Source organism: Urocampus carinirostris, chromosome 3 (genome assembly GCF_059441175.1).
Source record: "Urocampus carinirostris isolate Australia breed hairy pipefish chromosome 3, RoL_Ucar_1.0, whole genome shotgun sequence".
Lineage (NCBI taxonomy): Eukaryota > Metazoa > Chordata > Actinopteri > Syngnathiformes > Syngnathidae > Urocampus > Urocampus carinirostris.
Window position 1 is genome coordinate 22,918,847 of NC_142351.1, and position 27,286 is coordinate 22,946,132.

Genomic DNA, 27,286 nt, shown 5'->3' on the forward strand with positions numbered 1-27,286 from the left:
TTATTATTAATTCTCTCTCTCTTTTTTCCTTTAACTATTTTTTCCTTCTGTTGTTTATTTTTTCATTGTTGTCTTTTTTTCTTTTTTAAGTTTATTTGTCTCTGAAAAGTAATTTTTTGCATAGTGTTACATAATATGTTTTAATATATGGATAAAAGCAACAAAAACCAACCTGAAGAGGCTTTTGGGGGACCGTTTCTTGAAAAAGAGACTAAATTCCCATCTTTACGAGCTTATTTGAGTGAGAGGAGCTACCCGTTAAAGGCAGTGAATTGCTAAGTTCTGCAAAGACGTAGCACAACACACATCTGGATGGAGATAGATGACAGGCAATAAGTGTAAGATGAGTGAAATGAATGATAGCAGTCTTTATTTTAATGTGTTTTTTTTCTCCTTTCCTGGCTTTTTGGACTCACTTATCATACCCGACTCATATCATTTGCGCTGTTCTGTGTTCATTTTATCGCTACAGAAAAGAAGAATGGTGGTGGGCCAAACCAACTTAAAGTCTGGGAGGGAAGAATTTCCCCAGATGGTAAAACTCACCTCATCTGCTAAGATGTTGTGGTTGAGCTGAATGTGGGCAAATAGCTGATTTAAGAATGAATGCTCGAATAAGGGGCAGGACGGCGGCGCAGTGGTTAGCGCTTGTGTGGCACAGTTCTGAGGTAATGAGATCGAACCTCCAGTGTGGAGTTTGCATGTTCTCCTCGTGCTTGCGTGGGTTTTCTCTGGGCACTCCGGTTTCCTCCCACATTCCAAAACATGCGTGTTAAGTAAAATTGGCCGGTCCAAATTGACCCTAAGTGTGAGTGAGCGAGCGAATTGTCTGTCCCTGTGTGTCCTGCGACTGGCTGGCAACCAGTTCAGGGTGTCCTCTGCCCACTGTCCGAAGATAGCTGGTTTGGGGTCCAGCACCCCCGCAACCCTACTGAGGATAAACGGTGCAGATAATGGATGGATGGATGCTCGAGTAAGGTTAGATAGTGCAAGTGACAAATACATTTTAAAATTATTTTTCCTCATCCAGCTTAACATGAGCCTTCGGCATTGGTAGCATGTTTGTTTAATTAACATGCAAGCTATGCATGTTTTGTGAACGTGTCAATGTGTGCGCTCATCGTATGCCTACCTGAGTGCATGCACGCCGAGGAGGAGAGTTGGGGTGGTACGTCCCCGGCATGGGTAAGTCGTCACTGCTAACCTGGCGCCTCAGACACTGAATGTTGAACGACGGCTTTCGACCTAACGACAAATCCAGTCATCCACCTCTGATGATGTCATGCATATGTCACAACTGGACAAAGCTCACCTGTGGGCGTGGCTGGAAGGAGTCGCCTGCGTGTTGTCCTCCTGCCCTCATTGTAGCCGTTGCTGTATTGACTGTAGGGGGCTTGCCCATCATGGTGCAGAGGGTCGTCGTGGTAGTATCTATAAACGCATTTACATGTAGCAAATATGTGTGTGCATGTGTTTGTGAGTATACGTACCTGTCTGTGGACGTGATGCTTTCTGTGTCATCTTCTCTTGTGTAGTAACGTGATTCTCTGGGAATGTCCCTGTCTCCATTCCTCCAATGTCTGTCTATGAAATCCCTTCTGTCAATGAAAGCACCATGTAGTTTTCAAACTCACCCTGCATCGTTTTGGTGCAACATACTTGTGTCCCTATTCTCCCACCTTGCATGTTTGTAATGAGACGGCCTCTTATGAGGGTGGTCAAGAAGGCCATTCCTGACTGAGGGCCGGCGATGATGATGATTGACGGATGACCTCAGATTGTCCCGCCGTGAAACACGACCATTATAATCGCTCCCATTAGACATTTTACCGATAGAACCGACCCGATGCACCAGACCCCCATTCACCACGCCGCCATCACCTCCCGGACTGATGGGCACAACGGATTCTCGACGGTCTTTGTTTGGACCTACTGTGTCCATCTGCATTGGCGGAAACAAAGTTAGAGTGTATGTGAGTGATTGTGAAGGTAAAGAAGAACACCAACCTCTTCCTCATCACTCATGCCCTCTTCATCCTCTTCTTCTTCCTCCTCCTCCTCCAGGTCTTCATTAAGAGCCAGACGCATCTCTGGACCAAGATCCTGCAGTGTCTTCAGACCAGCTTTACACAGCTGCAAAAGCACCAATGTAGATAAGCGCCCTCTTTTGAGATTAATGAGAAGAATATTGATAGACCTGTACAGCCGATGGGTTGGTGGCATCTGTCTCCACGCTCAGACCCCCTCGCTCTTTCCTTTTCCGGAACTTGCGGAAGTAATCTTGGATCAAGAAGGTGGCGTAGAACTTGCCCACAGTCACTTCCTCTTCTGAAAGAGAAAGCATCCGAATAGCGAGTTCATGTCTGTGGCACTGGTTCAAGCTTTAGCATACACTCAACCCTAAAAAGTGACGGTAACTCACATGGTAGGGTTAGTGCTAACATTAATAATAACCCTTGTACCTTCATGTGGTGGAATGACTTCATCCAAGAGTTTTGGTTTCATTCTTTTCCAAATCTTCTTGATGATCCCCCTAAGCTCCTCGTTCTCCTGATCTGGGTTGCCTAGCGACGGCACAAGTGGCACTCAAGTGGCTATTTTGACCCTGCAGTGTCTTTTTTTCTGTGAGTTTACCTTCGGTCTTGATCTTCAATGCCGTGCGGACCAGCGCAAAAAGGGTGGCGTTGAAGGTCACCATGCCGTCTGCGTTCAGAGGCATGTTCATAGCAACCAGACGCTAACAGACGCATCAACACAAAGACATGAAATCTTAATTTGGAATCAGTCTTCCAATATTACAAATTTAAACGTATGCCGTCTTAACTTACCTTACAGGCGACTCTGTGAGGACAAAGTTTTCCAAAGCCAAGAGGAGGTTGTATCCGTCGAAGAAGAGCCACAACATCCAAATGTTTGATGCGACCTCTAATAATAGACATCAAAACAGAAACTTAGCACTTACACAAACTCATATCTGTCATACATTTACACCTCCAAGTGGTCATACTTGGCCTCTGGATCATATTCTGACCAGATCCGCTTGAACTCATCCAGGTGATGAGGACCCAAAATAGACCAATCACGAGTCAGGTAATCAAAGTTGTCCATAATGACAGCCACAAATAAGTTGATAATCTGTGTGTATTCACATAAACAGGAATTTCAACACTTATGTGTAAAACATACTCGCATTGGAAACATAACATAGTAAATTGCTGTTGCTATCATAATATAATACGTAGTTTAAATTACTCCCGACCCATGCTTACACGTTTGACAACATAACAATGAGACCAACGAGCTAATGTGCAGACTCACAAGAAAGGCGCACAACATAAAGAAGCTGATGAAGTAAACAATGGCGAAGTTGCTCCCGCAGGTGAACTCTTCTCCTGGCTCGTAATCAGCCTCTGGATCGCAGCGTTTCCCGGGTAGGCTTGCCAGCATGATCTCCTGCCACGCTTCCCCTGTTGCACACCTGGAACACATGCATGGTGACACTCAGTCAGGCACACACTTACAGAAATGTGCTAACAAAATATGCAGATAAGGCTTCTTGAACCTGAAGAGGAGGAGGACTGCTTGGGGAAAGGTCTGGAAGTTGTTGTTCCTGTTGATCTGTGTGTAATCCTGCATGGCAATCTTTCCAAATGTCTGGTAGAACACAAAAGAACAATTTGGAAAATTTTGAATTCAGTTTCAGTTCGGGATTTGCTTTTCTCGACTTAAATAACAACGGGTCTTCTGAGTGAACACTTCAGTATTTTTCTGTAAAAATCCTTTCTCAGAAAAAAGGTAACAAAAAACATGTTTAAACCGGCAATGTCCTCAAATGCGCCCTCACCTGCATGCCGATGACAGCGTATATGAAGAAAATCATGGCAATGAGCAGGGCGACATACGGCAGTGCCTGCAAACACATAAAGACCAGTCTTACAAATACAGTGGGACCTCTGCTAACCAACTTGTTTATTGACAACATTTCCTGCTAATAAAAGGCCTCATGCCAAAATATTGCAGTCATATGCAAGAGAACACACAGCCACTCTCAGCTGGTCAATGTAAATGTACTTTACAATCGTGTCTGAGGTTCTTTGCTATCTATGATGACATCTATTATACTATCACTAAGCAACTGCATGGCGTCCAGTTGGCTTGGAGGGCTCCTTGTCTGTCTTAATGTAACCTATCATTTTCTCGGATTTCCTGTTGCCCCACGTGGAGTATTTGTCAGAAGAATTTGCAATTTCACATGCCTACATTCAAAAATTCAAAGAACGAAGTTGGAAAGGTTGTTACTTCAGAGGATGTCACTCCTCCCTCAAAACTCGTCTTTCTCTGCCCAAAGCATTTTTTAAAAAAATAATTTAATGCAGGGATGTCAAACATGTGAGACACATGCTGTTTGAGGCAATATAATTTGGTACATGGAGGTCTCTTTACAGAATCATTTGTCGCTAACTCCACTTTTATATCGCAAGTGATTGTAAACTAAAGTTTAGCACCTGGATTGAAAAACACAAAATTTAAAAAAAATAGCCCCTGGCTGTCTTGCTGAAGTTTAAAGAAGCTTTAATGCCATTCAGTAATATACATGAAAGCAACAGTAAAGTTCCCAAATTTGGGTACAAATTCTCTTTAAAAAATGATTTTAGGCATCAATTACCTAATTTATCATTTGCACTTAAAATAGTATTTTTGAGCTAGTTTGTGACTTTCCATTTTGCACAAGTTTCCCTGATTTAAAGACCTGAATTGTTGTTTTCCTGTTTTACATATGTACAGTTAATAAACACCACGAGAGATTAAATATTTGTGTAAAACAAATCATTGAGAAAAAAAAGCTAAAATCGTTTGGTAATCGAATCTCACACGCCTGAATAATTCTATTTTTTGTGAGCTTCCGAAAAATCCTCAGCCGTACAGCCAAGGCACACTTTCGATGCCATTAATAGACTAATTTGCCCCAGTTATAGGGTTTTCTTCTATGTGGCCTTAAGCTAAAATGAGTTTGACAACCCCAATCATGAATTACACTTTTTTATCACATTTCATCGGCAGTATTATTTATTATCTATGAAAGCTTATTTTATTAGGAACACGTCATTAGAAAAGTCATAACGGTTTATTGAAAAAACAATCAAACCTGTAATGACTTGATGAAGGTCCAGAGCAAGGTGCGGATGCCCTCCCCCTTGCTTAAAAGCTTGACCAATCGCATCACTCGGAAGAGGCGAAAGAAAGTGATGGACACTCGAGAGCTGTCCTCCCCACTCTAATACAGGAGCACATATACACACACAGGTGAGTAATAGTCCATTAGCTGCGCTAAGACAGAAGTTTTGTTGTTTGTTTTACATACGCTGAACTCTGTCACTACAATGTCCACCACGCTGCCGACCACAATGAGTGCGTCGAAGGAATTCCACGCGTCCACAAAGTAATGCTGCACATGCACACAAACACAAGGTGGGGGCTGTTAGAATGAAAACGCTTTCTGTTAAAAAATACGTCTCACCCTGAGTCTGAGGGCTAAGAGTTTGAGCAGCATCTCCACAGTGAAGAGTCCGGTAAAAACCATATTGAGGATGTCCATGATGTGGCTGAAAGTCTTGGACTGCTCGTAATGCTGCGCACAACAAGCACATGTGTCTCACAAACAACAGAGCTTCACCCACCATTTTGCGCCCCTATTTTGCCTAAGCAAACTTAGCCCAGTTCTCCAAATCGTCCCCACGTTCCCCTCGGTTCAACCCACAGGTGTTTACCTGGACGGCCAGTGTCACAGTGTTGAGCAGGATAAGCACAAACATGACGTATTCAAAGACTGTGGAGTTGATGATGGACCAGAACTTGTACTGGACTGGGTTCTTGGGGATGTAAAGCTTCAGGGGCTGGGCCTTCAGAGCGTACTCAACGCATTGACGCTGCAGGACGACAGGTAGAATTAGCATAGAGAAGGGGGTCGGGAAGCTCCGTTGGCTTACCTGGTTCTTGTCCAGTTCACAGTTTTTGTACTCCTGCTCACCCTGCTCCCTGAAGGTGATGATAACGAAACCCACGAAGATGTTCATCATGAAGAAGGCAATGATAATGATGTAGACTATGAAGAAGATGGAAATTTCCACACGGTAGTTGTAGATGGGACCCGAGTTCTCCCCGTTGGCATCGATGGCCTTGTATAGCAAACTGGAAAGGGATAGCCATCAAAGCACGACTGTGCACGAGAGGTGACAGAATTACTTACGCTGGCCAACCCTCAAAAGTGGACACGGTGAAGAGCGCCATCATTCCCATGAGCACGTTGTCAAAGTTGAAGTCGCTGTTGTGCCAAATTCGTTCTCGCACCATTGGATGGTTCACGTCGCCGTCTTTGTACACCACGAACGTGCCCCTGCGTACACACACAGGTAAACAAAATGTCATTGAGGTTTTGTTTTGTTTTTAATAATCATACATTTCGACATACTTGCACTGTTCAGGAGTGTGTTTGGCCTCATCGGTACAACGATAAAATTTACCCTGATGACAAAACAAGAAAAGTTTTGATCACAGACGGTGGTGATATGGAGGGGGAAAGTTGAGGATTATACCTGGAGATAAAAATTGTGATTTCTGTTTGGTATTGAAGGTTTGGGGGATTAGGATTCCTGTTGGATGACAGTTGGATTTGGGAGGGGTCTGAGGATTAAGGATGTTTTTAAACCTTGAGTTGGAGGGAAAGGGCTTCTGAGGTTATGGATTAAGAGTTGAATCAAAAAGTTAAAAAAAAAAAATTCGAATTAAGAAACTAGATAAAGCACAGACATGATGGTGAATTTTTACATTCTAGAGATAACTAATGTTTTAAGTTTAGGATATTTATACTGAATAATAAACTTGTTTATCATTATGAGAAACATGTTTTAGACTTATTTTCTCATTGATGACTATTTTCCCTTCATGATAAACAAGTAAAAATTGAGAACTTTATGGTCAGGATTCATTTCAAATTATGTATTATGAGCAAAATTATATTAGATCGTGCATGAATAGACAAGAGGCTTGGGACACACATGATGAAATCTCTTACGAGGAGTCCACAAAGTTAGAGTTTTAGCTCGCATTACAATTTTGCAGCCACAATGCCAGATTTAGCAGCTTTCTGTACAAAGGGGGCACTAACTGCTAAACCAGCTAAAGCAGCTGTGGTCGCCAAAGCAGCACTAGATGCTAATGTGGATAGCAAGAACCTCAGCAAAGTTATTTTGAATGTTTTTAGATTACGATCATCTTCAACAATCAAAATTCAGTCATACTACCTCCCTAAATGTTTAGGGTTAGGTTTATCATTGTACTCTGGGTTATGACTATGACCAGGGTTAAATATATTTAGTTAGAGATTGAACTAAAAAAGGGGTAGGGTCATATATGAGGACTTGGATTAGAGGTAAAGTTATTTTTGTGCCCCGATTTCCTGCACCTTGAAGAGTTGAACTCCGATGCACGCGAACATGAACTGGAGCAACGTTGTGACAATCATGATGTTTCCGATAGTCCTGATGGCTACAAAAACACACTGGACCACATGCTGCAAACAAATATAAAGGCACATCAGATTTAACATCAAACCTCACACTGCATCCGAAGAATCGTATGGAGCTACTTTGACCGGGATGTGACTTTGCTTACCTTGAGGCCTTTGGCTCTGTTGATGGCCCTCAGAGGTCTGAGCACACGAAGGACCCTCAGGATCTTGACAACTGAGATGGCACTGGAACTGTAAAATACATATATTGCAATATATTCACTAATCCGGCGAGGATTGACAGCATACCAATTCAAACATCAAGAGTGAGGACTTACTGTAGGAAGAAGGAGACAAGTGACACGCTGACAACAAGAAGGTCCAATAAATTAAACCAGTTCCTGCAGAAGGAGCCCTGATGCAGGAACGCTCCATGGACAGTCATCTGGCACAAAGATCGGAAGTGAGCCCAAAGAACAAACACACCTAATTGTGTTGTCACTTCGTCCTTACCTTGAACAGGATTTCTACAGTAAAGATGGAAGTAAAGGCGTAGTCGGCATAACCCAGAACCTAAAAACATGTAATGCCATTGTAAGAATCCTTCATGAATTAACATGGCCATCATACAGTTCTGAAGTGTATGGCTTTGTAGTTAACATGTTTTCCCTTATATGGTTTTGCTTCAAAAAATGTGGCTTATACATCAGTTTTTTGCACAATCATACAAATCTGGTATATTTAAGATTCTAATTTGTCAAGATTTTGATTATTCTAAATGTCCATAGTCACTATAAATGTCTGCATAAACATGTAGAACGTGACATATTTCTTAGACAGCAGTTGTATCTTAGGGCAAGACAAGGGAAGTTCTCATTTAGAATGAGCTAGAAAGACATGTGCATGCTTTTGATGATGCAGTTAGAATCTTGAGTGTGACAGAAGCAGTAAGAGCAGAGAAGAGAAAATAGCACCAAGCAAAACAAGTGACGATAAATATTACGTTGCAACAAAAACTTTCAACAACTGGTCAAGAACGCATGTGGTCAATTCATTGTTACATTTAAAGATTATTATGTTGTATAGTGAAAGAGTTAGAATATTTTCAAACATTGTTATCAGCAATTTAGCAAGTGATTTATCAGGATTAATGTGCAAGAGTGTCTTTATTTCACACAGATTATTTACATATTGAAATTATTTTGGTCATTGTGTAATATATGTCTAATAATTGACTCTTGTACTTATCAATAGAATAGGCAAATGTGTTTACCAATACAGATTTGTTCCTTTTTTCATTTTCACAATATGGTTTTTTTGTTGCTTAAAAAAATAAAAAGCTTGAACATCAATAGGGTTGATAGACTATGGCAGGGGTAGGGAACCTATGGCTCGGGAGCCATATATGGTTCTTTTCATGTAACTAATGCACATCTCTCTGTGGCGTTCCAAAGTCAAGTAAATTCATCCCGATTTTGGTCCATATAAACCCAGAGCAACTTAATGCAGAAGTTCGATAACAAACCATTTAAACTGATAAATAAAAACGCTGGCAAACGACTTTGATTGAGTAAGCAGTACAGGTGGGCGGATCCCTGCACACAGCGCAAGGCACTTCCTTCTCTCTCTCTCGCTCAGTGCAGTCTACACCAAAAGTGAATATGACGATATGCTTATCGTTTGCAGTAATTTGTGACATTTTTACAAATAAACTTTGCATGTACATTGTTTTGAAACCGTTATTAAGGACAAATTTCATTGAAAAATATTGCCTCAACACTCTTAAGGTAGAAGACAAATTGTAAATGGCATATTTACATTGATTTGGGAAACAGGATTTGGCATTATTATTATTTCATACATTTGATTAAATCATCAAATGACACACAGTGAAATAAAATCTGCTGAAGAACTAGCTTTTGTCTAGAGAGCGTGTTTTTTCAATTTTGTCTGAAAATATATGATATGGTTCTCTCAATTTTTTTTTTATAAAACATTATTTGCTTTTAATGCTCTTTAGGGCAAAAAGGTTCCAGACCCCTGGACTAGGGTGTAGTGTGTTAATAGCCATAACTGGGCAACCCGAAAGTGCTTTTGACGAGAACACTAGGAGGCAGTCTATAACTGATGTGTTTTGCTGTTGGTAGGAATAGAGTTGAAAGGATAGGCTATGGAAAGGGGTGGGCAACCATCTGGAACTGAACTTGTCTGCTTCTGATGTACAAAAAGAAGACATAAAAACGACTGGCTTGACAGGCTGGAAATGTCATGTTTGTTGCTAAAGGCAGTGGAGAGAATAAAAAAGGTAAACTTTAGAAACAAAATTGGCGACCTGCTGGAAATCATTATTTGTGCTCATAGTGGGGGAGCCAGAAATGGAGGTGGAGGTGAGGAACCTGTTGAAACCAAATTTGTCTGTTGCTGTGAATAGTGGCGAAAGTAGAGAAGAGGTTCTTTTTTTTAAAAGGAGCGGCCTACAATCTGGAATTGACAGTGTCTATTTCTGAAGATAGTAGAGGGGGTAAAGAAGACCCAAGCCACCCCCACACACAACCCAAAGCAAACATCTGTGCAATTGCCGCGCTCGTTGCGTGAGCACAGCTGCTGCCGCTCGCCGTGTGCGTGCACGTTTAGACTGGTGATGTTTCCGTCGGCCGCTGACCCACTTCTGGAATAATCCGCTCAATCCGCTGGAGTGGAGACCTTTGTGGTTCCCTGCCCTTGATCGCCATCTCTGTTGACTTTTTCATGTTTCCAACAATGCACCAGTACATACTCACGTTGTTACGAAAGGAGTGCGCTCTGATGGGATCTTCGGCGGCCAATGAACATGAGCTGAGTATGATGAAGACCAGGATGAGGTTGGTGAAAATGTGATGGTGTATCAGAGTATGACAAGCCACCCTAATGCTGGAGACATAAAAAACATGTGTCATGTGGATATTCTTTAGAGCCAGATGGATGCAGAACTCACGGATTGGTCTTGCTGAGGCAGAAAAAAGCACTGCCTTCTGGGATTGGGAGAACTTTCTCCTTGGGAGGAGCCAGGTCAGCCATCTTCAGCTGCACCCCACCGTCTGATGGATACAAATACTGTTTTTATTATGTCATCCCATTGTCAAATCATTTTGTATGAAGTCATATTACCATCCTCGCCTTCAGGAATCTCCTCCTCTTCCTCGTACTCTGTATCCTCGTCAATGTCCACCTGTGGACACAAGTTACAAAAATATGAAAAAAGAGCCTGGGGCACAGTCGCCACTTACATCATCACCTTCACTTCCTTTTCTGCCACCTCTTCCTCTTCTGCCCCTTCAGGTTTCTTCCTACACAGAGGGGACAAAACAAGCGCCAGATTGTCAGCCTCGCTTTTGCTGATCACGGCTGGCCCTTCTTCCCGTTACTTACTCTTTTGCCTTGTCATCTCCATCTCCTCCAGCCAAATTGTCCACAGCAATGGCCAAGAAGACGTTTAGCAGGATGTCTGCCGTTTGTTAAGACCATACACTATATTTTATAGCTCAAGTTGAATGAACAATTATTGCATATATTTTTTGGACATGCTCTTAATTCTCCAATATAAAATACCAAAAACCTTGACGCTTGAAGCATTTACTTTCTATACTCTTTCACAGTGTTCTTGAGAGTGATTCGAATGGTCTTTTTGTGGAAAATACCTGAAGATTCTGTGGCAGAGGATACAATTTCCGCAAATAAAGAGGATGACAAAGTAGATGCAGACAATCATTCCGGGAAAAACGGGTCCTCCGTATGCCATGATACCGTCGTACATTACAACATTCCAGTCCTCGCCTGTCAAGATCTGCAAAATGAGGTCAGATCCTTTTTTTGTAAACTTTTTTGGGAGTTGCTGGTGTCAATAACACATTTAATGTGAAACTTCTAGCAGTTGTTCGTTATTATGCTAAAATTATTTTAAAAAGGGGTGCTTAGGCTATCTTGGTAAAAGTGTTGGTGTGTTTGATTGAAAATAACACAATAGGTTTAACAAAACAGTTTCTGGTCTTGATGAAACTTTCTTTGGTGTCTGATAGCAGTGACAACCCTGTAGCTCTAATTTCTAATCAGTTGGAAAATGTATTTGGGGGATAGGACCTACCAATCCTAGACATTTTAGTCACTTAAATTTTCAAACCCTCACGTGTTCTCCCAAGCAATTTATTGCTTCAGAAATGCAAACTATTTTTGAATATCAATTGAAAGTAGATTCTTTACCTTTTAAGGAAGGTAAGCTGTTGTGAACATGGTTTAAATAGCTGTGTTAAGCTAAATGAAGGTTGAAGAAAATTAAGTAACAAACTAAAATACATGAAAAAAACAAGATGGTTGAGAATGCATTAGTAGAGGCAGATGAAAATAGCAAACTTACCTGGAAACAGGTGAGCAGAGCTTGTGGGAAGGCGTCGAAAGTGCTGCGTTTGGTCTGCGTCTCATCAAAATTGAACTTTCCGCCAAAGAGCTGCATCCCAAGTAGGGCGAATATGATGAGGAAGAGAAACAGGAGCAGCAGTAGCGAGGCAATGGACTTCATGGAGTTGAGTAGAGATGCCACAAGATTTGACAAAGCCGTCCAATGGCTGCAAAAGTATGATTATGGTTTGCAAAAGTGATGAACAACAAAGTGACAAAGAAAACCAAATCCAAGTAGAAAGAAGGTTGTCCAAGGTATCATCTCCTCACCGTGTAACCTTGAAAATACGCAGCAGGCGGACACAACGAAGCACAGAAATTCCCAACGGCGGCATGATCTCCAGCTCCACCAGGATGGTCTCCACGATGCCGCCGCACACCACGAAGCAGTCGAAGCGGTTGAAGAACGCCACAAAGTAATGCGCCAGCCCCAGGCTGTACATCTTCAGAAGCATCTCCACCGTGAAAAGTGACAGGAGTACCTTGTTGGCAATATCTGCACATTGCATTGCAACACACGTTGACACATACATGATTAACTTCATGGTAATGTACACCTAGTAACCTACACCTTTTTTATATCCCAAAATGCAGATATTAATCAGACACGATGACACATGCCATGATCACACACATATGGCCACAGAGAAGTCACATAAGTAGGTTCAACAAGCACTGAATGTAACCAACTTCGGAGTTGTACCACCTATGTATAGAAAACCGATAGTTTTTGGTTCTCTTGGGGAGAGAGGACTTGAGTCTGTTAAATAAAGACTGTTTAGTGTTACCTGGCTCACTGGCGCTGTAAAAAGATCGCCGGAATGGAGCCCGATTTTGACGAATTACTCGTAATGTACTGTAAGAGTTAACATTTGTTCTCTTTTACACTGCTTTTTGAAAACAAAAACTTAGCATATTCCTCATTTTACTGTTAAAACGCTGAACTTCCTATGTAAAATGGTCCTCTTGTTGTAAATAGGTACACACGCATGTTCACATTATATGCACATGGTAACACGTAAATACATACCACACAAATGCTAAGACACGCATCGTAACATACTTGCTCCGACACGTTTTTGACACAAAAAATATTGTAACACACACATTTTATGAGTGAGAGCAGTAATTTTTGAAATCGCTAAATGTGTTATTTAATGGATACTGTTTCTTTAACATTTAATGTCACAATCCTGCACTCTCTCTCTCCCTCCTTCTCTCTGGCCATTACCTTATTTGGTCACTCACTTCCAGGTTATATTTCCTCCTCAGAGCTGTTGTCTCCTGTCTTGAATTTGCTGTGTTTTTTCCCTCATATCACAACTCGCCCTCCTCCCTTTCTTGCTAGTTCATTGCCTTTGTCATCACGTTCCAAGCACCCCTATCACAGTGCTCTTGTCTATTTAATGTACTGAATCCTTGCCTGACCTTCCAGACCACGAATACCGCCGGATGAACTTTTGACTTCACTGCTTGGACTCACCAGATCTCCAAACCTTTCGCCTGTTTATCTGGTAATGCTCGACTCCAACTGGTAATCTGGATACTGCCGTCTCGCTGCCTGCCTTTCCGTGTGACAAACCCTGCCCTAAAGAAAAATTGTACTTATGTACTAATCTGTGCCTCTGCATTGTGCTTCAGCACCATTCCGAGAGAGCCCCTGACATGTAAATTGTCAACACAGGCTTTAATGTAGCTCAAGTGGACAATATAATATTGTTCTGATGAATGAGTCTTAAATGGGAATCATTTTTTGTGGCGGCCATGCCTCAGCATAGGTAACTAATTTATTATGTCATTTTACAACTTTATCCTAGTTTTATCATATTTTAGCTTGATTCAGTCTAAAATATGAAGATTATAGTTAAATTGATCAAAATTATCGGACAATGCATTTTTAACTCTTTACTGAATCAAATTTTAAATGATTCCGTAGTGATCTGAAAAAATACCCCCAAAATGAGTGGGTTCATGCCCTGGAAATGCTATTTCATACATACCAGAGGAATACTAACATACACATAGTATAGTGGGGTTGGCCCCCTTGGGATACGAATGACCTTGGTTTGTTTTTTTAACTGTCTTGAAATAAAATGCAATTGCACTACAGTAGGGGGCAGAGGTTTTCTTCTTTCTGGGGGGTGGGGGGATTGGATGACAGTAAAATAATTGAGAAGCACTGACATAGTAGTACACAAAATAACCCATACACTTGGCTGCAATAACCCATTCTTACACGTATAAGACATATAGAGACACGGAAGACTTACACACACGGTAACAATCGAATGGTAATTCCTAGTGTCACATACAAATACATATAGCCGGTAAGACGTTGGAGCACATAGAGTTACACAAAACGACACTCATCACGATAGTCTACATGACACACAGTTATTGTAAAGAGCGATTTACGGCGGCCGTACCCTGCACCTGCGTCAGCCAATCAGGTTGGTTGTAGTGCTCGGAGGCACTGAGGGAGGTATTGAGGAAAACGAGCAGCAGGACCAGCCAATAGAACGTCACTGATTTGACGGCGGTGCGGCAGTTTCTACGACACACTCGATTCCAACGTCGCAGAGTTCGACTGGATCCACCAAGGCGGCAATATAAATTGACGTGTGGTCACGTTTCGTCAGTCTGCTCACTCTGCTATTGACTATATTGCGAAGTGAACTCACCAACAGCTGATCTTCATCATTCGAGCACTGATAAAAACAAGAGAAAAATGGGTTAAAAGCTAAACTGGGATCCCCAAGCTTTTCCTTTCCCTGATAAGGGGCCAGGATCAGTGTGCAACAGAAAAAGCGTAAAGACTGCCTAAATGTAAAAATGTATTGTTTTCTAGAAAGCCACAATCAAATACCTGTTCTGGATTTTTCACCGAACAAAAGAAAGAAAATAAATAATAACACTAATAATAAAATAAATAATGACCCCGTAACACTCTGTGTGTTCTTCACAAAAAAAAGTCCACAGAACATAAACCTTCAGTTGTGAAAGGTCCAAGTTTAGAGTTTTTCCTTGTCCTTATGTTGGTTTAAGATCAGGGGATGGTGTAATTGTAACCTTTGCAGTCTTTTGAGACATTTTGGGATTCAGGGTGTCACAAATAAATGTGACTTGACTTGACTTAGTTGTCAGAGCACTGGACCACCACTGGTATAGATGACTTCCAAAAAAGCAGTGGATTTTATCAATCACACTATTTTTAGTTGTTGTACTGGCGACGGATGTTAATTTTGTTGTGCGTTTCACATATTACATTGATGATAAATTATATTCTTTTCCTCTATTCCAGGGGGCCAAATGCTAGGAAAGAAATCTCATGGAGGGTGTACTAGTAGGTTTAAGAGAAAGACAGAGAAAAAGAAAGTGAGTGGGAGAAAAAAGAGAGAAAACAAGGAAGAAAGAGTAAGAGAGAGAGAGAGAAGGTAAGAGAGACAGAAAGAGGGAGAAAAATAGAGGGAGCAAAATAGAGGGAGCAAAATACAGAGAGAGCACAATAGAGAGAGGGAGAAAATAGGAGAGAAAGAAAAACAAAAAAATAAAGAAAGACGCAAAGAGAGAGAGAGAGAGAGAGAGAGAGAGAGAGAGAGAGAGAGAGAGAGAGAGAGAGAGAGAGAGAGAGAGAGAGAGAGAGAGAGAGAGAGAGAGAGAGAGAGAGAAATACTACTGCAGTTACTTTTAGTGATGCCTGGCCTGGGTTACATCACATGGAGATATTTTAAAACTCCAGCTAATTTTTATCTTGTGATTCTCAGTAATGTCTCGTGGGCGGGATTAAAACCCTTGCTGGGCCTGAATCAACCCGCGGGCCGCCTGTTTGACACATGTGCTCTGTTTGCTTGGAGCATTGTAACTGGGTGATTCTCTGTTTGTAGCAATATGTCACATCTGCATTTTTCTGTTGCCCTGATTTTTTCTCTAAAATCCGTAAATTGTATACAAAAAGTACTTTAATCGTTGATTTTGCTATCATTTAACCCTAAATAAAAGGCCTTTCAAATATAATTTTGGATTTTAGATAACTTTGCATAATAGGCTAATCAATTTCCTCAAGAGGTATACTGTAGGCCGTAAAATTCTATAATCATTTTTTTTCTTTAATAATTTGCTAAACGACAATAAACTTAATTTCATTATGCTATTACATTTTATTTTGTTCAAATTCTACATGTCCCAGTAGTAATATTTTACCCTTTTAGAGTGTGCTAAATCTTCCCCCAAACGACTACAATTACATAAGAACCATTAACAGGAAGTGACATCATTTGATTTTAGTGGGAATCCATTTGTTGAAAAAAGTAAGCTTTAACTTTTACTCTCTCCTTACTTTATATTTTAGTTTAAATGTGTTATACTTGTATGATCACATTACACCAGTTTTATAATCGCTGCATTGGCTGCCTGTGCGTTTCAGGATCGATTTTAAGGTGGTTTTTTTTTATCAGTTTTTAAATGTCTTAATGGTTTGGGGCCATCCTATCTGTCTGATTGGCTTTTATATCAGCCTTCTCTGTTTTTGAGGTTCTCTGGCAGCGGCTAGTTTACTGTTTGTAGGGTGAGGACCAAAACCAATAGTGAAGCAGCATTCAGACAATTTGGTCCTTAACTATGGATCAGTCTGCCATCAGGTCTAAGGGGACACCTGCGGGGACACTGGTAAGGTGTGGTTCAATCCTGAGGCCATCTGCTGCCATCCCTATAAATGTGGATAAGCCTCCCTCAGGTCCCCTGCCTCACATGATTGCCATAATTATATTTTATTTGTAATACTACTATTATCATATTTTGACCACTGTGATAGTCTGTGTATATGAAGTGTTTCGGGTTGTTCGGTTGGGGGGGGGGTCTCTGAGGATTTTATTGTCTTGTGTTGTACGCTGAATAGCAAATGGTTGCAGAGAGTGGTCAAGAACACTCAGAGGATCACCAGGACTCCACTGCCCTCTCTGCAGAGCATATAGCACCGCAGAGTCCACAGGAGGGCTGCTTCCACCATTAAGGGCTCCACCCACCCACAACACGGACTGTTTACACTCCTACCCTCAGGACGGAGGTACAGGAGTGTGAAATGCAGGACAACCCGTCTAAAGAACTGTTCTTACCCCTCTGCTATCAGACTCTTAAACGGCTGCTGATTGAACAATACACGACAGACACTTTAAAATGGACCATACTACAGTCACTTTATACTGTGTTTTTATCTTGTTTTTATCTTATTGCCTTAACTCATCTTGAGTTAATCTTATATTTTCATATTTTTAATATTCGTAATATTCTTTTATGTATACATGTATATAGTTTCTTAATTTTATCATGTTGGCAACTGTGTGGACAGTAAAGTAAGAATTTCATTGTGCAGGGAATCATGGTTCGTCACTGTAAATATAACAATTAACACTTTGAATCTTGAATGCTTTTATACAGCACTTTGAGTGGCAATTCATTACCTGAAAAGTGCTTTATAGATAAATTAGAAATTTGATATAAGACCCTTTTCAAGTTCTATTATTGAGAATATGTATTGAGTACATAAAAAAAACAGCATATATTAGATTTAGTGATTTAAGTTTAGTTATTTTGTTTAAAATTAGCGAGCTAAAAGTTGATCAGCCAAAAAACTACAGTCGGATTAGCTTAGAAAAACACCTAAAGTCCACCCTGTTAGGTCTATGAACATCAACAGAGTGTACTGGGGACCTAACTGTCAGGAGCCAGAAACGGAGACAGGACCCAGTAGCGTTCGTTTACTCAGCTTTATTGATAAAGCAGGAGAGCAGGGCTTGCTTCCATGATCCGGGGATCGACGGACACAGGTAGGAGGTGGCTGGAAGCGCGGAAGTGGCACTTCCGTGTCGAGCGAGGATGATCGTAGATTTGCAGGAATACCAGTCGTTAGCCGGGACGGGAGAGCAAGGGCGGTATGGAGTTCGGAAACGAGGTCGGCAACAGGTGTCAGGGAGGTAGCGGAGCAAAATAGGTCAGATGTCGGGATGGCAGAACAGAGCAGAATCGAGTCTAGAAACAGGTCGGCAACGGGTATCAGGCAGAGGACAACAGGGCAGGAAAAAATGTCAGACAGAATGAGCTTGCCTAGCTGGGAGCATAGGGTCGCAACAATCTGACGGCGTCCTCTTGAAAGTCGGGGGTTTAAAAGGAGTCTCTGAGCCAATCAGCTCTTGGGACTGTTGGCGCCAATTGGGCAGTCACAGGTGCCCTGAATTGGCAATCATGACACTAACAGGGTGTTGAGTGATAATATTAATAATCATAATAGTCTTTATTATTGATATAATAATAATAATGATAATAATAATAACTTCAAAGAGTATAGTCTATCTACTTATGTACAAGACACTATAAAAATTATGTTTGTAAAATTATTCTAAGTTAGGAAATGGCACCAGCGTGGAGAGAAGGAAAGGGAGATGCAAAAGAACAGGGCAGAGATACCTTTGCCTCTCAATAACCCAACAGGACCTTCACCATCAAAATATAGCAGGTTTGAGCTCTGAACTGCACTGACACATTATGTTTCAGTAGATTCTATTATCTCATCTTAAACAGAGACTGCAAAGGGGAATTGAAAATCCTACAGCTCTCCCAGAAAAATGAAAATAGATAAGTACAGAAAGCGGCTAATCATTTGAGCAGCTTATGTGTGTTCATAATGATATGAGGTGATGTTTGTTTAATGCTAATGTGGTCTGTGATATTCCAATTCCAATTTTTCCAAAATGATACGTTTTGAAGACAGGCTGTCTTGTTTATGACTTACGGAGCTTTGACAGTAATTACATGAATTGTCATTCCAAATTGGCAAAATATCTGGACTCTGATGGAAATCATAAGATTTCAGAATCCGAAACAAAGATTACGGTTTCAAGATTAAAACATAGGTCACGACCGGAACAAGCAATGGACCAAAATGCGTAACGTTTCACATAATGCTTTACTAAAGGAACGGGGAAGTCAGGGCAAGAGGAAAAAAACAACAGCGGTCTCGTGCTCATTGGGCAGGAGGAGTAGAAAGCCCTCATGAACAAAGCGAGGTTGGGGATCGGAAGCAAGTCGGGCAGCCGGGACGGGAGAACGGAGCGTGGTTGGAGATCGAAAGCAATTCGGGCAGCCGAGATGGGAGAACGAGTGTGGTCGGAGATCGGAACAAGTTGGGTAGCCAAAACAGGAGAACGGAGCATGGTCGGAGATCGGAGCAGGAAACAGGGGGCGGAATCAAGCAGGATACAGGAACAGGTCGCGACGGACGGGATCCAGAGTCAAAAAGTGCTTGCCCTGCATGTGCTGATGTTCGCTGACGGACTGACAAGGAGTGAACGAGAATGACGGGCTTAAATAGGGGGAGGGCTAATTAGGGAACGAGTGGCAGCTGGAGCAAAAAGAGTGAGCGCAGGTTAGGGTAATTAACAAATCGTGCCTACATATTGTTACAGCTAAAGGGAAATACTCTTTCTTTTCAAGAAGTAACTATTAGTTCATGTTTAAATGTTTAACTATGTGCGGTTCACATATGTCCCTAACACGGTGGAAAACATTCAGATACACTCTTTAAGAAAACAAGATATAATTATAATTGTAGCCATCCCTGGGCTTGAGCACTAGGCCCCTATGTATTTCTTAGTGTTAAACATATTTGGGTTGTAATAAAATCATAAAATGTTATTTTTAAATCATGACACCAAAATGTTGCTGCAAACTAAAAATAACCCAAGTAACAGATGTAACGTGTGAAATACACAATGAAATCAAAATTGTCTTTCGTACCATTATTAAAGATAGTATGATAAAGAGATCAACCGAATGCCCTTTCATATGTCATCCACGTCATTAGTAGTCCAGTGGTAGGACTTCGGTGCTCTCACTGCTCCGACCTGGATCGAATCTCGTTACAACCAGTAAATCACACCCAGACTTTGAAGTATTTTTAGCTAAAAAAAATGTGTGTCGGAATGTTATCTGGAGTTATTCATGGGGCTGGACCAAATTTGGAGGTGGGCTGTATCCCGACTATTGTACAAAACTAACAGGGTGATAAAGACTTTGTGAATGGATCAAAGCATCTGCGTGTGTGTTTCTTACCAGCAGGACTGGCAGCAGTTGGTGTGATCTTCATCAATGTTTTCTGTGTTTTCAGATGCTGTTTCACTGGCAGGAAGACTTGCTGAGTAGGAGGTATGACAGACCCATATACTCATTAGTTCAGAAGTTTATACAATTTGTTGAATCAATTGTTTGTGAAGGAACAGCCATCTCACCATGAGTTTCATTGGAGTGACTGAACCATCCAAACTTCCCTCTCTTTTTGTCTGACAGATCCCCTAAAGATGGACCTATGGGGCCACAATCGCCTCATTAATCGCCACACCCATGCAAAAATCCTCTCACACACTCACGATGGTTTCCATCCTCGTCCAGGTCGTCCATATCCTCAGCCTGAGTGATCCAGTCCATGTAGCCACAGAGGTCCTCTTCCATCTGCTGCTTTTCGCGGAGCTTCTGAAAATCTCCGCGGGCCTTTGCTTTTTCCCTTTCCTTGCTGAACTCTCTGTGATGTGAGATAAAGTACAGTTAAGTAAAGGCAAGTTGGAGCATAACTGTGGTAGGGACGCTACCCCACTTACGACCATTCGACTCACGAAAAACGGTAGATACGAAAAAAAATTTCGGGATGTTGAAAAATATTAGTATATTGCTGTGAGTTAGATTTTGTATTCTGTGCACCTTTTTCCAAGTACATGACAGTACTGTAGTGCTTCTTTCGCCGTTACCGGGGTGTGGCGCTGTGAGACAACACCCAGCATCCACCCCGAAGAAGAAATCCGGCTTCAACTTCCTAGTTCGTGTGTAAACATTCTCTACTATATCTCCAGCACGCCAAAAACGTTGACATTTTTATTGTTTAATATCTCTTGAATCCATTCGATATGGTTGTTGTAAAGAAGAGGCGAGTTGTTTCTTTTTAAATGAAAGTGGAATAAGAAAGCTTGATGCGGTTGGGAAAATTGTCGGACCTGTTTTTTCGGCCACTTTTACCACGGAGGTGGATCTCTTTAAGCGCATCTTCCAAAGTTAAGTTAAACTTCACTTATTTTTTCTTTATAGAGCATATTATTTTATGAAATGTTTGTTTTTCAGTACAAAACAATACAGGTTACTTATACAAGCCTTAAACATACTTCTATAAACCTCAAACATACAAAATATAGCACTGAAGCAACTTACGGACAAATTGAACTTACGAACGATCGTAAGTAGGGCAGCGTCTGTATTCTAAAATACTCGTCATAAAGTAATAAAAATGATTACTATTGAGCTCCTGGGAGCATTATGAGAATTTCACTGACCCACTGAGGACACCCAGAACCAGGTTGAGAACAAAGAAGGAGCCAAAGATGACCAAGCTGACAAAATAGACCCACGGCAACTCAAAGCCGATAGCGTCGTTCATCTGGGGGCAAGAGGGGATTACTGAGAACTCGTGGAGGTTAAGAAATGATACAAGAGACATAAGAGCCTTTATCATTTTCTATTATAGAATTTCAGTTTAAGACAAACTGCAGTGTGTTACATTGTGTCAGCAAGTGCGTATTAGCAGCGGATGTTAAGTAATTTTAGTTGCATTTATGAGAGTATATCATTAAACGAGAGCATAGGAGACATGTTTAGTTGTTCTAATTAGTGTATGTGACCTTTACTAACCAGTGTGGGAGGGAAAAAATTTATTTCGTCTTCGTGAAAGTTTTACAGAGCTTTTCAGTCATGTCTGAGTGAGTGTTTATGAAAAAAACTGCTTTTTGTGTGAGTTGTTTCTGTAGTTTTTTCAGTATCTCAGAAGCGCATATTAGGTAAAAATATCTGTGATATGAAGGTTTCAAAAATGTGTGAGCGTGATTGGAGATAATAAATTCCAGTTACATTTAAGAGAGTGTTTTAGTTATGCCTGAGAGTATTGTGTACCTGAGAGAGGAGTTAAAGGGACACTGTGCAATATTTGGCCACTCGAAGTTACTGTATTGTGTAGTGCAACCGAAGATGAGTGCGATAAATCACAAGGAAGAATACAAACTACAGAGACTTAAAAGGAACCAGACAGCACCATTTTTCTCTGCAGACATTCAAAATGTTTTGGTTGTAAGGGGTACCTGTAGCAGCAAGATGGGGGACCGTCATGTTAGCACCTTAATTTCTCGGCCTATCAGTATTTAAAAAAATGTATATTTTTATGATGGCCAGTGTATTTTTGCTAACGATTCAAATAAATATAGTGAGTTTTTCTAAACATTTTTACCACCGGGAGGCACAAAATAATACACAATGTCCCTTTAATGTGAGCTAGGGTATAGAGATTTAATGATTTCAGAAAGGTGGATGTATGAAAATGAATATTCAGACTGTTTTTTCAGTATTGCACGAGTGTTTCTTGGAGCACAGGTGAGCTAAAAATAATCATGTGTTTTTCAAAGGTATGCTGTGAGTTGAACAAATGAAGTTCAGTGGTGTTTAATAAGTACTGTATTTCAAATGTGTTTGAGGCTGCTTAAAGAGTTCATGTAAGCTCTAAAAAACGGTCGTGTGCATGTACAATATATCAGCATTGTGTTAGTTTCTCACCCAGTATAAGACATCAGTCCAGCCTTCCATGGTAATGCACTGAAAAACCGTCAACATTGCGAAGAAAAAGTTGTCGAAATTGGTGATGCCGCCATTGGGCCCGTCCCATCGTCCGCGGCACTCGGAGCCGTTCACTGGGCACTGACGGCCATGACCCGCGAAGGCGCACGGAACCGGTTCGTCCTCCACGTAAGTGTCTGTGGGGACAAAAACCTCAGTAGCAGTGGTTCTCCTCCAAAATCGCATCGAGGACAAAAATGGAGGGATAAATACAGAGAACAAAAGCATATGTACAAATGTAATTCTACTGTAAAATTCAGACTATAAGCCATGACTTTTTTCCCAAGCTTTCGACTCTGCGGCTTATGCAATGATGCGTCTAATTTATCCCTTTTTTCTAACTGCCACCAGAGGCACCCAAGCAGTAAAGGTAACAGTGAGACACGTGGAATATATGTGTAGAGGAAGACGCAAGTAACTTCACACTTTGTGCATTAATCAAATTAGCATGAACAAACCTTCATCATGGAAAACGTTTTAATCAAAAGAGAAGAGTTAATTACGATATTGGGAATAATTTGCCGAGTCTGTTTATTTGTGTTGATAGGAATGAGTGGAGAGGTGTTGTAAAAGGATAGTAGGATGTTTGGATGCGTTCTAAGGGATGAGCAGGGCACCTGTATGATGCGGTAGGGGTAAACCAGTGAAAGCTGTCGGGCCCTGCTGTTGAACAAAAGAGTGTGTTGTGTCACCCTGACCCGAGTGACATGGCCGCTTTCTCGTGTCCCGTTTCATCTGGAGGGACGAAAGCATGACCAACTTAGGTGCCGAGGTGCTAAACTTGTTTGGGTGTTTGGGCATTTGGGTTGGCCATGGTCCAGAAATGTTTGTGTGTTTTTTTTGCTATTTTTTTCCCTTTTTTATTTTCTTTGTTATTGTATGTGTTGGTCTTGCTGTCGGTCACCCCTCTTGAGGGATATGACGAAGGTAGATAGATAGATAGATAGATAGATAGATAGATAGATAGATAGATAGATAGATAGATAGATAGTTTATTTGTGAAGGGGAGTAATGTGGCGAAACTAACGAATTACAAGAAGCAACATCCAACGATACAGAAATTTTTAAGACGGACTCCTATTTATCTGTCTGCGTTATCGTGTGTTTTGGAGTAAATATTTTACACGGTTGGATTCTATGGATTGTCCTTGATGTAACTAAGCCATTTTCGTGGACATTTAAAGAAGTTGAAGACAGCCAGGGGGTGAGTTACCTGGCTTTATAGTTTTTGGGTATCCTTTTTTAGACTGATGGTGATATTTCTCTGAATTTTGACATTTTCAAACATTACATCTTGAATCCCAAGAGTCTAAGCTTTCCAAGATAAGTGGCATGACGTATTTGAGTGACTAGTGACATACAGTGTGTACAGTGTGTACAGTCAGGTATTTGATAATCAAAAGTCCAGGGGGCCGGCGGAACGTTAAGTGGTCTTTAACGTTAATACCGTCTTTCTTTGTAAATATCTCATGTCTTGATATGGGCACATGCTGCTTGTAGTCAGGTGCGGCTTATGTATGCACAAAAAAAATCTTTTAAAAATGTACTGGGTCCGGCATATAATCAGGTGGGCTCTATAGTCGGAATTATACGATATATTGCGCGGATAGTCCTATCTGCATATTTTGGGTTTACATTGACACCTAACCTCTATTTAAATAGCCATCCATCCATTTTTTTGCACCGCCTATCCTCACCAGGGTCACAGGGGTTCCCCAGTCCATCCCAGCCTCAAATGGTTACCAGCCAGTTGCAGGGCCCACAGACAACCATTAATACGCTCACTCAAATCAAGGCACAATTTGGAGTCACCAATTAACCTGTCATTCATGGTTTTAATACTTGGGATGAAACCAGAGTGCCCGGAGGAAACCCATGCAAGCACAGGGAGAACATGCAAACTCCACACAGGAAGGCCGGTAGGCTGGATTTGAACCATGACCTCAGAACTGTGCCGCAGACACGCTAACCACTCATCCCCGCACCCTTTAAAGATTTAGAATCTTTGGCTTAAATACATTTTTTATGTATTTATTTGTATGTATTTATTCATTTCAAGTGAATTTTTGGTCCCCCTAACGGTTTTCCAAAATATCGAGGTCCAGCACAGAATAAACAAAAATACTTTCATATCTTTGCAGGGTAGGGGTGGGCGGCTCGATGCAAATATTGACAGTATCGATACTAAGCAAGTATATGGATCGATATTATTGTACTTGGATAAATACTTCACTCCTCCACTAACTTTAGAGGTAAAATCGGGCCTGAAAAAAATCCAGCCTGGGCCGGCCCGCCAGTATTAAAACCCAGGCCAGCCCGAGCCTGATAAATCAACTTGATTTTAGTGACCGAGCCCGAAGCAAACCTGGATTTTCATATTTTATTTGTGAGGACCCAGAAGGAGGTATAAAGGGTGATTTTAGAATTGGTCGGGTTCGGGCTTGGGCCTAAGATCTTACCTCTAAATAATTTCCTCAAAGTGCCACTTTTCTATGTAGACAGCACAACCGATCTCTGTTCCCCAGCACCCTCAGCCAATCTCTATGGTTATGCCTGAGTATGTGACCTACAGACACACTTTTAGCACATCTCCCTACCTGGCCTGCTGCTCCGTCCTGCCTGCCAAGCAGAAGAGAGGGCCTAATCGATTGCGACATCCCCTACCAGAAGCTAAAGATGACAGGAACCACTTTTTTTCCAACTACAGAAAAGGACAGGTGTAAATTGTGTGGTAGAATGGTCTGCTACTTTGGCAACACCCCAAATTTATATAAACACATGAAAAATGCTCAGCCTGTAGAGAGCAACGAGTAACAAAAGATGTTACAAAAACCTGTAAATTTGTTTTCACTATGGCAACAGAGCAATTGAGAGACAATTGACACTTTATTGACTTTATTTTCAAAATATTGTGCAGTGGAAATTATTTTAGTTCTCTAGTTGACATTGCTATACATTATTTGTATTTCTGTCACATTTCTGCTTTTTTGGTTTGATTCTCTTTTCTTTTGTTCTTAAACAGTTGTGATAAAAAGTATTTCTATTTTCTTGTACTGTAAAAGTTTCCAATGCATTTGTTTAATTTTAAAAAATGAATGATTTTTAGTGCGTAAAATATTTGTGTTATGTTTATAGTAATTATAAAGTTATTCAAGAGGCAATTGTTCAATTTCCATGACATATCCAAGCAAAATAATTGGTTTCGGATCATCACGATCGATATTACCATGTATTTGTTTGGACTGGATTGCAACCAAAATTTCCAGTATCGCCCACCCTTATTGCAAAGCACACAGATAATAAAATTAAACTGACAGTATTGCACTCATTAGTCCGAAAATGATAAATATCTGTTGCATACCACTCTCTGTGTAGTAGCATGTTTTGTGCATGCGTCCAATAAAGAGCTCCAAGCCAATGATGGCATAGATGATGATGACGAACAGGACCAGCAGAGCAATGTGGAGCAGCGGGACCATGGCCTTCATGATGGAGTTCAGTACAATCTGCAGACCTGTAACACACGCACGTCAATGCAGAGCAAACCGCATCGCCATCGCAAATCCCTGACGCAGCCCGCCCCGATACTCACTGGGAACTCCAGAAACAAGCCGGAGGGGCCGCAAAACCCGGAAGGCGCGCAGAGCTTTGACATCCAGGCCCCCGGGTTTGCCTGGCATGTGGTGGGTGTTCGCCTGCTCGCCTGACTTGTGCGTCATGGTCTCCAGGACGACACTAAATAACCTGTTACAGAGATGAGAGTGACTTTTAGACCACGTTTGTATCTTAAGCCAAGGCATCAGAAAAAAAGAGACTCCAATAATATGATGGCCTGTCCATATCAAACTTGTGCCAGGATAAATCAGGCTGGTCACTAAAACCTGGCAACCTGGACAGAGCATAAGTGGACCCTGAGGCTTGTTTTTAACAGGCTGAAGACAGGTACAACTCATTCTGAAAGCTTGTGACAACTTGACACGAGCGCGGCAGGGAATTAAGTCACTGCATACCATACCAATAAAAAACAGTGATGTAACAGCAGTGCAAAATACAGAGATCCCTCAGTTTTCGCGGTTAATGGGGACGAGAACCAGCCGCGGGAAGTGAAAGTCCACAAAGTAGTGTTGCACCTTTCTTACCTTCATTAAAGCGGACTCGTCGACTTACCGGCTGAGAGAGAGACTGAAAGAACAACTTTATTTTGAATTTAAATTGTCTTTTTTTTTAGCGTGTCTTCATTAAAGGGACCGGCCGACTCATTGACTCAGAGAGAGAGAAAGAGAGGGAGGACAAATTGAAACCCAGTACATTAAAATTAGTCGATGTTTTTATTTTTTTTTCGGGAAGCACCTTGATTAAAAGCCTTGCCGACTGACAGAGAAAGAGAAAGATGCATGCATGGTTTAGGGGGCATGATGAAAGGAGCGGGACACAAACTCTTTTCAGCAAATATAGAGGAATGCAGAGCAGGTGTCCTGTCACAGTACAGCATGAAAGACACTATGATGTTGGCCAATCGGCATCAGAGCTCTCAAGTCAAGAAGTGCTGGTCAATCGGCTTGAATCTTGGCTGTCCAAAAAGTTCCTCAGTGGTGCGGGAAGTATTTACTGTTTTGTTTTGTTTTTTGTCTTTCTTTTTTGTTTAAACGTAAT

General features: G+C 41.3%; 1 protein-coding gene across 2 annotated transcripts in view; it reads right to left on the reverse strand.

Annotated features, from left to right (window-relative positions):
• cacna1fb (calcium voltage-gated channel subunit alpha1 Fb) overlaps positions 1-27,286 on the reverse strand; it is a 59,061-nt gene that overhangs the window by 6,940 nt on the left and 24,835 nt on the right. The window contains exons 7-47 of one of the 2 annotated variants that reach the window (XM_088331130.1): positions 26,226-26,377; positions 25,995-26,147; positions 22,574-22,770; positions 21,307-21,410; positions 20,356-20,507; positions 20,218-20,292; positions 20,042-20,123; positions 14,620-14,646; positions 14,365-14,525; positions 12,209-12,434; positions 11,898-12,105; positions 11,210-11,330; positions 10,916-10,991; positions 10,782-10,833; positions 10,655-10,715; positions 10,482-10,584; positions 10,288-10,417; positions 8,021-8,080; positions 7,846-7,952; positions 7,672-7,759; positions 7,463-7,570; positions 6,470-6,522; positions 6,248-6,394; positions 5,988-6,189; positions 5,769-5,927; positions 5,519-5,629; positions 5,363-5,446; positions 5,147-5,275; positions 3,845-3,910; positions 3,563-3,654; positions 3,319-3,478; positions 3,008-3,135; positions 2,829-2,925; positions 2,635-2,737; positions 2,463-2,564; positions 2,198-2,328; positions 2,008-2,133; positions 1,680-1,942; positions 1,491-1,598; positions 1,313-1,431; positions 1,133-1,245 (exon numbers count right to left, since the gene is read on the reverse strand). In XM_088331130.1, the coding sequence (XP_088187256.1) occupies positions 1,133-1,245; positions 1,313-1,431; positions 1,491-1,598; positions 1,680-1,942; positions 2,008-2,133; positions 2,198-2,328; positions 2,463-2,564; positions 2,635-2,737; positions 2,829-2,925; positions 3,008-3,135; positions 3,319-3,478; positions 3,563-3,654; positions 3,845-3,910; positions 5,147-5,275; positions 5,363-5,446; positions 5,519-5,629; positions 5,769-5,927; positions 5,988-6,189; positions 6,248-6,394; positions 6,470-6,522; positions 7,463-7,570; positions 7,672-7,759; positions 7,846-7,952; positions 8,021-8,080; positions 10,288-10,417; positions 10,482-10,584; positions 10,655-10,715; positions 10,782-10,833; positions 10,916-10,991; positions 11,210-11,330; positions 11,898-12,105; positions 12,209-12,434; positions 14,365-14,525; positions 14,620-14,646; positions 20,042-20,123; positions 20,218-20,292; positions 20,356-20,507; positions 21,307-21,410; positions 22,574-22,770; positions 25,995-26,147; positions 26,226-26,377 (4,936 nt within the window). Of the gene's footprint in view, positions 1-1,132; positions 1,246-1,312; positions 1,432-1,490; positions 1,599-1,679; positions 1,943-2,007; positions 2,134-2,197; positions 2,329-2,462; positions 2,565-2,634; positions 2,738-2,828; positions 2,926-3,007; positions 3,136-3,318; positions 3,479-3,562; positions 3,655-3,844; positions 3,911-5,146; positions 5,276-5,362; positions 5,447-5,518; positions 5,630-5,768; positions 5,928-5,987; positions 6,190-6,247; positions 6,395-6,469; positions 6,523-7,462; positions 7,571-7,671; positions 7,760-7,845; positions 7,969-8,020; positions 8,081-10,287; positions 10,418-10,481; positions 10,585-10,654; positions 10,716-10,781; positions 10,834-10,915; positions 10,992-11,209; positions 11,331-11,897; positions 12,106-12,208; positions 12,435-14,364; positions 14,526-14,619; positions 14,647-20,041; positions 20,124-20,217; positions 20,293-20,355; positions 20,508-21,306; positions 21,411-22,573; positions 22,771-25,994; positions 26,148-26,225; positions 26,378-27,286 lie in introns of those variants that run through there. The other variant, XM_088331129.1, reaches the window with a different exon arrangement.